The sequence below is a fragment of the Ictidomys tridecemlineatus genome, chromosome 1 (assembly GCF_052094955.1).
Source record: "Ictidomys tridecemlineatus isolate mIctTri1 chromosome 1, mIctTri1.hap1, whole genome shotgun sequence".
Classification (NCBI taxonomy): domain Eukaryota; kingdom Metazoa; phylum Chordata; class Mammalia; order Rodentia; family Sciuridae; genus Ictidomys; species Ictidomys tridecemlineatus.
The window spans coordinates 69,402,965-69,413,740 of NC_135477.1; the positions used below are offsets into that span (position 1 = coordinate 69,402,965).

General features: G+C 35.9%; 1 protein-coding gene across 1 annotated transcript in view; it reads left to right on the forward strand.

Annotated features, from left to right (window-relative positions):
• The window catches only part of Minpp1 (multiple inositol-polyphosphate phosphatase 1), a 44,276-nt gene extending 33,827 nt beyond the window's left edge, over positions 1–10,449 (forward strand). Inside the window, exon 5 of the mRNA XM_005339194.5 lies at positions 7,029–10,449. Coding sequence (XP_005339251.1) covers positions 7,029–7,425 — 397 coding nt within the window. The 3' untranslated portion in view covers positions 7,426–10,449. The remainder of the gene's footprint in view (positions 1–7,028) is intronic.
• Positions 10,450–10,776: the final 327 nt, after the last annotated feature.

Consider the following 10,776-nt stretch of genomic DNA (forward strand, 5'->3'; position numbering starts at 1 on the left):
GATTGTATGTCCTCCTCTGAGAAGTGCCTGTTCAGGTCCTTGGCCCATTTGTTGATTGGGTTATTTGTTATCTTATTGTCTAATTTTTTGAGTTCTTTGTATACTCTGGATATTAGGGCTCTATCTGAAGTGTGAGGAGTAAAGATTTGTTCCCAGGATGTAGGCTCCCTATCTACCTCTCTTATTGTTTCTTTTGCTGAGAAAAAACTTTTTAGTTTGAGTAAGTCCCATTTGTTGATTCTAGTTATTAACTCTTGTGCTATGGGTGTCCTATTGAGGAATTTGGAGCCCGACCCCACAGTATGTAGATCGTAGCCAACTTTTTCTTCTATCAGACACTGTGTCTCTGATTTGATATCAAGCTCCTTGATCCATTTTGAGTTAACTTTTGTGCATGGCAAGAGAAAGGGATTCAGTTTCATTTTGTTGCATATGGATTTCCAGTTTTCCCAGCACCATTTGTTGAAGATGCTATCCTTCCTCCATTGCATGCTTTTAGCCCCTTTATCAAATATAAGATAGTTGTAGTTTTGTGGATTGGTCTCTGTGTCCTCTATTCTGTACCATTGGTCCACCTGCCTGTTTTGGTACCATGCTGTTTTTGTCACTATTGCTCTGTAGTATAGTTTGAAGTCTGGTATCGCTATACCCCCTGATTCACACTTCCTGCTTAGCATTGTTTTTGCTATCCTGGGTCTTTTATTTTTCCATATGAATTTCATGATTGCTTTCTCTGTTTCTACAAGAAATGCCGTTGGGATTTTGATTGGCATTGCATTAAACCTATAGAGAATTCTTGGTAATGTCGCCATTTTGATGATGTTAGTTCTGCCTATCCATGAACAGGGTATATTTTTCCATCTTCTAAGATCTTCTATTTCTCTCTTTAGGGTTCTGTAGTTTTCATTGTGTAAGTCTTTCATCTCTTTTGTTAGGTTGATTCCCAAGTTTTTTATTCTTTATTTTTTGAGGATATTGTGAATGGAGTGGTTGTCCTCATTTCCATTTCAGAGGATTTGTCGCTGATATACAGGAATGCCTTTGATTTATGCTTGTTTATTTTATATCCTGCCACTTTGCTGAATTCATTTATTAGCTCTAATAGTTTCTTTGTAGACCCTTTTGGGTCTGCTAGGTATAGAATCATGTCATCTGCAAATAGTGATAATTTGAGTTCTTCTTTTCCTATTTTTATGCCTTTAATTTCTTTTGTCTGTCTAATTGCTCTGGCCAGTGTTTCGAGAACTATGTTGAACAGAAGTGGTGAGAGAGGGCATCCCTGTCTTGTTCCAGATTTTAGAGGGAATGCCTTCAATTTTTCTCCATTCAGAATGATGCTAGCCTGAGGCTTAGCATAGATTGCTTTTACAATATTGAGGTATGTTCCTCTTATCCCTAGTTTTTCTAGAGTTTTGAACATAAAGGGATGCTGTACTTTGTCAAATGCTTTTTCTGCATCTATCGAGATGATCATATGGTTCTTATTTTTAAATCTATTGATGTGAATAACATTTATTGATTTCCGTATATTGAACCATCCTTGCATCCCAGAGATGAATCCTACTTGATCATGGTGCACAATTTTTTTGATATGTTTTTGTATCCAATTTGCCAGAATTTTATTGAGGATTTTTGCATCTAGGTTCATTAGAGATATTGGTCTGTAGTTTTCTTTCTTTGAAGTGTCTTTGTCTGGTTTAGGAATCAGGGTGTTGTTGGCCTCGTAGAATGAATTTGGAAGTTGTCCCTCTTTTTCTATTTCCTGAAATAGCTTGAAAAGTATTGGTATTAGTTCCTCTTTAAAGGTTTTGTAAAACTCTGCTGTATATCCATCCGGTCCTGGGCTTTTCTTAGTTGGTAGTCTTTTGATGGTTTCTTCTATTTCCTCAATTGATATTGGTCTGTTTAGGTTGTCTATATCCTCCTGACTCAATCTGGGCAGATCATATGACTTAAGAAATTTCTCGATGCTTTCACTATCTTCTATTTTATTGGAGTAAAAGGATTCAAAATAATTTCTGATTATCTTCTGTATTTCTGAAGTGTCTGTTGTGATATTGCCTTTTTCATCCCGTATGCTAGTAATTTGAGTTCTCTCTCTTCTTCTCTTCGTTAGCATGGCTAAGGGTCTGTCGATTTTATTTATTTTTTCAAAGAACCAACTTTTCGTTTTGTCAATTTTTTCAATTGTTTCTTTTGTTTCGATTTCATTAATTTCAGCCCTGATTTTAATTATTTCTTGCCTTTTACTTCTTTTGCTGTTGTTTTGCTCTTCTTTTTCTAGGATTTTGAGATGAAGTATGAGGTCATTTATTTGTAATTTTTTTCTTTTTTTAAGGAATGAACTCCAAGCAATGAATTTTCCTCTTAGAACTGCTTTCAGTGTGTCCCATAGATTCCGATATGTTGTGTCCGTGTTTTCATTTATCTCTAAGAATTTTTTAATTTCCTCCTTGATGTCTTCTATAACCCATTAATCATCCAGCAACCTATTGTTCATTCTCCAAGTGATGCTTGATTTTTCCTTCCTTCTTTTATCATTGATTTTCAGTTTCATTCCATTATGATCAGATAAGATGCATGGTATTATCTCTACTCCTTTATATTGTCTAAGAGTTGCCCTGTTACATAATATATGATCTGTTTTTGAGAAGGATCCATGTGCTGCTGAGAAAAAAGTGTAACTGCTTGATGTTGGGTGGTATATTGTATATATGTCAATTAAGTCTAGGTTATTAATTGTGTTATTGAGTTCTATACTTTCCTTATTCAACTTTTGTTTGGAAGATCTGTCCAGTGGTGAGAGAGGTGTGTTGAAGTCTCCCATGATAATTGTATGGTGGTCTGTTAGACTCTTGAACTTGAGAAGAGTTTGTTTGATGAACATAGCTGCACCATTGTTTGGGGCATATATATTTATGATTGTTATATCTTGTTGGTGTATGGTTCCCTTGAGCAGTATGTAATGTCCCTCTTTATCCCTTTTGATTAACTTTGGCTTGAAATCTATTTTATTTGATATGAGTATGGACACTCCTGCTTGTTTCTGAAGTCCATATGAGTGATATGATTTTTCCCAACCTTTCACCTTCAGTCTATGTATGTCTTTTCCTATCAAATGCGTCTGTTGTAAGCAGCATATTGTTGGGTCTTGTTTTGTGATCCATTCTACTAGCCTGTGTCTCTTAATTGGTGAGTTTAAGCCATTAACATTTAGGGTTATTATTGAGATATGGGTTGTTCTTCCAGCCATATTTGTTTATTTATGTTACTAAACATGGTTTGTTTTCCTCTTTGATTATTTTTCCCCCCTTTACTACCTCCCGCTGTTGGTTTTCATTGTTATTTTCCATTTCCTCTTCCTGTAATATTTTGCCAAGGATGTTTTGAAGAGATGGTTTTCTAGCTGCAAATTCTTTTAACTTTTGTTTATTGTGGAAGGTTTTAATTTCATCTTTCATCCTGAAGCTTAATTTCACTGGATACACAATTCTTGGTTTGAACCCATTTTCTTTCAGTGTTTGAAATATGTTATTCCAGGATCTTCTAGCTTTCAGAGTTTGTATTGAAAAATCAGCTGTTATCCTGATTGTTTTACCCCTAAATGTAATCTACTTCCTTTCTCTTGTAGCTTTTAAAATTCTCTCCTTATTCTGTATATTGGGCATCTTCATTATAAGTTTTCTAGGTTTGGATCTCTCATGATTTTGCACATTCGGCGTCCTGTAGGCTTCTAGGATTTGGGATTCTGGCTCATTCTTCAAGTCTGGGAAGTTTTCTTGTATTATTTCATTGAATAGATTGCTCATTCCTTTGGTTTGGACCTCTATACCTTCCTGTATCCCAATGACTCTTAAGTTTGGTCTCTTTATGTTGTCCCATATTTCTTGGATGTTCTGCTCATGGTTTCTTAACAGTCTTGCTGAGCTGTCTATGTTCTTTTCAAGTTGAAATACTTTGTCTTCATTGTCTGATGTTCTATCTTCTAAGTGTTCTACTCTTCTGGTAGTATTCTCAATTGAGTTTTTAAGTTGGTTTATTGCTTCCTGCATTTCTAGGATTTCTGTTTGTTTGTTTTTTATAATCTCTTATCTCCCTGTATAGTTGATCTTTTGCTTCTTGGATTTGTTTATGTAATTCATTGTCGAAGTGATCTTTCATTGTCTGATTTTGCTGTCTAATGTCTTCCTTGAGACTCCAGATCATCTGAAGCATGTATATCCTGAATTCTTTATCTGACATTCCATCTGCTGCAGCTATTACCTCTTCTAAAGTTGAGTTGACCTGCATTGCTTGTGGTCCTTTCTTTCCTTGTCTTTTCATACTGCTCGCATTTCTTTCTGCTTGGTGAAACTGTTGTGTTATTGAATTTTCCCCCTATATATTTATATTGCTCTTGTATAGTTGAAAAGTCTCCCTTGAAGGGCGGGCGGTGGCTGTGCTCCTCCTCCAATTGGGGTGATCTGTCTACCATGCTGTCGGGCTGCTGGGTCTGTTCTGCCGATTGGTCGCAGGTCTGCCTACCTTGCAGGCGCGGGCGGCGGCTCTGCTCTGCCCCTCCTCCAATTGTTGTGACATGTCTACCATGCCCGCGGACCCCTGGGCCTGTTCTGCTGGTCGGTCGCAGGTCTGCCTACCTTCCAGGCGCGGGCAGCGGCTCTGCTCTGCCCTTACTCCAATTGGGGTGACGTGTCTACCACGCCAGCGGTCGCTGGGCCTCTTCCGGGTGCGGGAAGCGGCTCTGCTCTGCCCCTACTCCAATTGGGGTGATGTGACTACCACGCAGGCGGGTCGCTGGGCCTGTTCCAGGCGCGGGCGGCGGCTCTGCTCTGCCCCTACTCCAGTTGGGGTAATGTGCCTACCTTGCGGGCATGGGCAGCGGCTCTGCTCTGCCCCTACACCAATTGGGGTGACGTGACTACCACGCCAGCGGGTCTCTGGGCCTGTTCCAGGTGCGGGCGGCAGCTCTGCTCTGCCCCTATTCCAATTGGGGTGATGTGACTACCACGCCGGCAGGCCGCTTATTTACTTTTCTGTAGTTCATTTTAATGTGAATTTAGTTTTCCAGAATGTTTAAAAGGCTCATGTCAGCCTCTCTTTTCTAAGCTTACATATCTCCCTGCTCAGAAATACAGTCTGTTGCTTTCTGAAAAATTTCTGGCTTGCTTCCCACTCCCCACCCCTCGCATACACATACACTCATCTGGGGCTGATCTTTGTCCCTGTTGTCTCTCTCTGATTAGTCTAGATTCCACTTACAACAGTTTCTCTTTATTGTGGGCTTTGTGTTTAAAGAAATCACAGGGATTAGTTTTCTCCAGCCCAGGCCCAGTAGCCCATCTGCCTCACAGAAGAACTAATGTGAGTTAACTCTTCCCTGTTTCAGTTGCTGACTCAAATTGCACCACGTAACTTCCCAATGACTACCAGGTTTCTTCTCAGTTTGCTCAGATGCTCTGTGGCTTTCTTTCTTCAACAGATACTGGTGATAGGCAGTTCTTGATGTTATTGGTGGTTCATAGATAATATTTGTCCACATAATTGTGTTGTAAATGTTTTTCATAAGTTTTTAAAAATTTGTTGACTAGTTGCTCCATCTGTTTTTTCGTTCGTTTGTTTTGTTTTTTGGTCCTGGGGATTGAACCCAGGGGCATTTAAACGCTGAGCAATATCCCCAACCTTTTTATATTTTATTTAGAGACGGGGTTTTGCCAAATTGCTTAGGGCCTTGCTAAGTTGCTAAGGCTGGCTTTGAACTTACTAACCTCCTGCCTGAGCCTGCCAAGCCACTGGGATTACATGTGGTGTCACCATGCCCAGCTGTTCATCTGTTTTTAAGTTGGGGAGTCAAGAAATCCCAAACTTCTGCTTCTGTCCTTTCAAAATCCAGATGCACTAGATTTATTACCTGATATGTGGGGTGGTGGCAAGAAGCTGATCATATTTTAATAGGCTTAAAATTAAGAACAGTTGTCATATTCTTTCCAAAAAGTTTGGGGAAAGCTAAACAGTCATTCACTGCTTCTTATAAAAGGCTTTTAACAGAAAACAAAATCATAAAACTTGAAGGCAATGAAAAAATGACAGTTTTGCTCATGGTGTTGAAAGTGGTTTGTTTATCATTGTGTAAATCCCACTCTCAACGAGAGACACATCATATTAGCTAGCATAGATTGGTTGCCACTTTTTTTTTTTTTTTGCTTTATTCAGAATTTAATGGCCAACTTAGGTTTTGTAAACCATTGAAGGATTACTGTTCACTGTTGAGACATCATTGATCTTAACCAAGAAATTTACTGATTAGCACTTGTCCTTATTGTCTAGATGTAGAAAAAAATAAATACACTTTAAACTTGTTCAGAAGAGCTCCATGGAGTAATCTATTTACTAAGGGCCAATTTGCTAATATTCATTCACATGAAGGCAATAAAGTGTTGAAATGCACATGTATTTCAAGTTCCTTTATGTATAAAAAGGGCAATGTGTATGTGATCCAATTAGAATCTTAGAACTTAACTTTCAATGTAAAAAGACCAGTTCTCTGCTACACAAAAGTTCAGCCATATGCTTGATGTCTATAAAGTTAACTCTTTCTCCTTCTCTTCTTCTGCAGAGTCTCACTAAACTGCCAAGCCTGACCTTGAACCCACTACCCTCCAATTGCAGCCTCTCAAGTAGCTGGGATTACAGGCACATGCTATTATGCCCAGCCATGTATATAAAGATTTTTCTAAAAATCTACATGTCACTGGTGGCAAGCTTGTAATTCCAGTGACTTAGGAGACTCTGAGCTGGAAGTATCACAACTTAGGGACACCCTGTCTTAAAATAAAAAAATAAGAAGTACTAGGGATGTAGCTTAGTAGTAGACCACTCCTGAGTTCAGTTTTCAGTACTACTAAATAAATATTTTTTTAAAGGTTTAATTAAAAATTTTTAAAAGGGTGGGCAAGTTATATTACTACTGTGTAAATATTATGTTTGATGATATGAATATGTATATTTTGCCCTTCAATTTCTCTTTTAAGGTCTCAGCCAGTTTCTTCTCCAATCGTCCTTCAGTTTGGTCATGCAGAGACCCTTCTTCCACTACTTTCTCTCATGGGCTACTTCAAAGACAAGGAGCCCCTAACAGCTTATAATTACGAGGAACAAATTCATCGAAAGTTCCGAAGTGGTCATATTGTACCTTATGCCTCCAATCTAATATTTGTGCTCTACCATTGTGAAAATGCCAAGACTCCTCAGGAAGAATTTCAAGTGCAGATATTATTGAATGAAAAGGTGTTGCCCTTGGCTCACTCACAAGAAACTGTTTCTTTGTATGAGGATCTGAAGAACCACTACAAAGACATCCTCCAGAGTTGTCAAACCAGCGAAGAATGTGAATTACCAAAGGTGAACAGCACATCTGATGAGCTATGAGTAATTGAAGAACGTTTTTAGTTCATCAGTGCTTCCCCATAGGGAGTGATTACATGTTTATAATAAGTAGACAATATCTTGGTTACAGAAGCTTTCATATTACTTGGCTATTTCTGTCTTTTCACAGAAAAACTAAGTTTTTTGAGGAGGGTCTGGACCTGATACATAGATAAGAAATGATTTTCACTGGAGCAGCTCTCTTAAGGAAATAAAAAAATCTTTTCAGAGAGACAACTAACATGGCAAGTGTTTACAGAAATGAAATTTTTCCAACTTCTATGAGAAACCTCACACTGAAGTAGAGTATGATTTGAAAATGATACTTGCAAAGTCCTAGATTATCAAAACATATCAATTGGATGATCCATAATTTGATTTAACTGGTCTAATTGTGCTATAGATCTGTTTTTTCCCAGGTGGAACAGTTCTAGTATTAATTGTGTCTCTTAATCAGAAATGTTGTTATTAACTAAGAGTATCATTTTAGAAGAAAGCTAACATTTAAGACTTTGAAACTGTGTTAAGAAACAGACTGATTTAAAAGGGCATCTTCACCGAATGAAGCAAGAAAAAAGTAAGATAGTTATTTTTGTTTATAGTATTTTATAAAGTATTTAAACTCTTTCAACAATTACTTTTACTTTTAATAAGTCTTGCAAAACTATTTCAATTATCATCAGACCTGTTTTAAGTATACAACAATGGAAAGACAAAAGAGGACCATTAGCAACAAGTCAGATGGATAAATCAGAGTTTCTTAAATTCATTGTTTAGGTATCTTTTTCATTTTGTCCCTTGGCTCCCATTTTTAAATTTTATTATGTGAAGTGTATCCTTTTTTTTCTTTTTATATTTGTTCTTAGATATACATGACAGTAGAGTATATTTTGGCATATTATATATACATGGAGTGTAACTTCCCATTCTTGTGGTTGTGAAATGCATCTTTTGGTTGTTTGACTTCTTTTTCATTAAAAAAAAGAATATCATCCTAGCTGACTTAGTTTCATACATCTGAACTCATTTCATAGAAATACTTCTGAGTTCTATCAAATGCCATGAAAATATTTTCTACAATAAAAAAATTCTTCTTTTCCTGATCTTTTTTGCTCTCCTTGTTGAAATTCAGTCAGTTATTGATGTTGGAATTTCATACAGCCTTGACTCAGGCAACATAAGGCAATTTTCCAGTAGAAGTTTCTTCAAATGAACAGATTATTGTTAATGCATTTTATTTTAATCTATCTTCTCTTTAAAGATTATATCTTTCAGAGGAAAATGTAGGATTTTTGTCAAAAATGTATAGCTACTTTTGGGGTTGGAGTTGTGGTTCAGTGGTAGAGCACTTGCCTGGCATGTGTGAGGCCCTGGGTTCGATCCTCAGCCCGCAAATAAATAAATAAATAAAATGAAAGATTCATTTACAACTAAAAAAGAAATTTAAAAACAATGTATAGCTACTCTTACAAAATAACATGAAGTAAAATCTCAATTTACTAGAATCCATTGCACTAATTTTTTGATAGTTTATTTTTGAGGGGATACATATACATAAACAAACACATATTAAAAATATGCATGTGTCTGTGTATAAATTGTCAGGTGTGATTTGGATTAGGACTCTTTTAATCAGATTTCAGTAGTTAAAAATGGAAAATCCACTTCAGGCTTAAAGAAAAAAAAACTAAAATAGGATCTTTCTTAGTACTATTTTCTAGTTAATGTTTAATTTTTCAGTCAATGAAGTTGTACACTGATTTAGGGATATGATTAAAAAAATTTAAACATTTTTTGTGTACAAGAAAACCTCTTGCTCCTTTCATTTTTGCAAAATATCATTGGGACACCTTTAAAATCATATTTATTGTTGTATTATGGGATTTTGCCAGTACCTTTTGAATGAATTTTCTAAGTTTAAAAAAAAGTAGTACTAATAATTAAGTAAAAAAATACGAGTCAACACTTGAGGACTTTAAATATGGTGTTTGTGCTATGAAAAGTTTCATTTCTTTATGGCATTTTGAGAAATGGAATTACCTACAATGGCAAATATTCAGAAATGGACATGGAACATATTAATTCAGATATTGTCCCTAGCACACAAATCTTAAAAGGAAAATATAGATATTACAAGAAAAGAATCCCGAGTTCAGATGAACTTGGAATTCTGTTTCCTGTGGATGCCCCATTCTTAACATGCTGCCTTGTTTGACCTGAGAATTCTTTTTAAAGAAGAATCTTCTAAAGAAGAATCCTCTTGTAAATGATAATGTATTTGAAAATTTTTGTATTTAACAATGTCACTTGGTACTGGGAATTTAGCTCTGTAGTAGCTAAGCATGCTCAAGGCCCAGGGTTTGATCCTCGGCACCATTAAAGAAACAAACAGACCAGGTCATTTAGGTTTCTTTCAGATAAGAGAATAGTGAATAATGGAATTAAATACAAGTCGAAAAAGGCTGTACTCAGTTGTACATTAGAGTAAATAGGTGGTATTATTAAAATTTTTATCTTAAAATACTGTTTTATAATTTAATTTTCACTTAAAAAATGGAAACCCATTCAATTAAAAATCTGAACAAGAAAGTATCAAAATAGTGTATTGAAATTAGAAGATTCATAGATTGTTGATCTTACAATGAATGATGTTCCTGAAGTTGATGATTAGCTGGTAAATGCTGATGCATTAGTATACTCATTATGATTATTTCTGCAAAATTCTGCTGTTTCTTTTCTTTTTAATTTGTAAATATGCAGATAAGAGAATAAAATAATAAGCACTCATGCCCATCCAAAATGCCAAAATTAACATTGTAATATTTGTTTTAGAATGTTACAAGAACAGCTTGGAGTACTTTTGTAGACCTCCCCTTTTTTCTCTCACTCCTTTCCTAGAGGTAGCCATCAACATAAAATCTGTATTCACTGTTCCATGGCATGCTTGACTCTGGAAACTTGTACTTTTGTTGTGGTATTTAAATTTTTTTCTATAAAAGTTCTTATACATTGTGTATTATTCTTGAATGAGTGATTGAACAGCATTTTTTTCAAGACTTCTTGATTCTGATCATTTTTTGCAAATTAATTATTTGTCTTCATCAATACCTATTGAGCACTTTTCATGTAGAAGCACTAGACTTCGTCAATAGGCATGTGAAGATGAATGAACACTTAAAGGGTTGTCTTAATAGAACTTGAAAACAAATTTATCTGGTGTCTCGCACTAACTAAACGACTTGATTCTTTTAATGTAAAATATCAAAGACTATGAAAGTTTTATAAGAATTGCTTATTTTTATTGTTAAATAGGACCACACAGCCATCTTTATAAAGATGTATGGTAAGTATTTC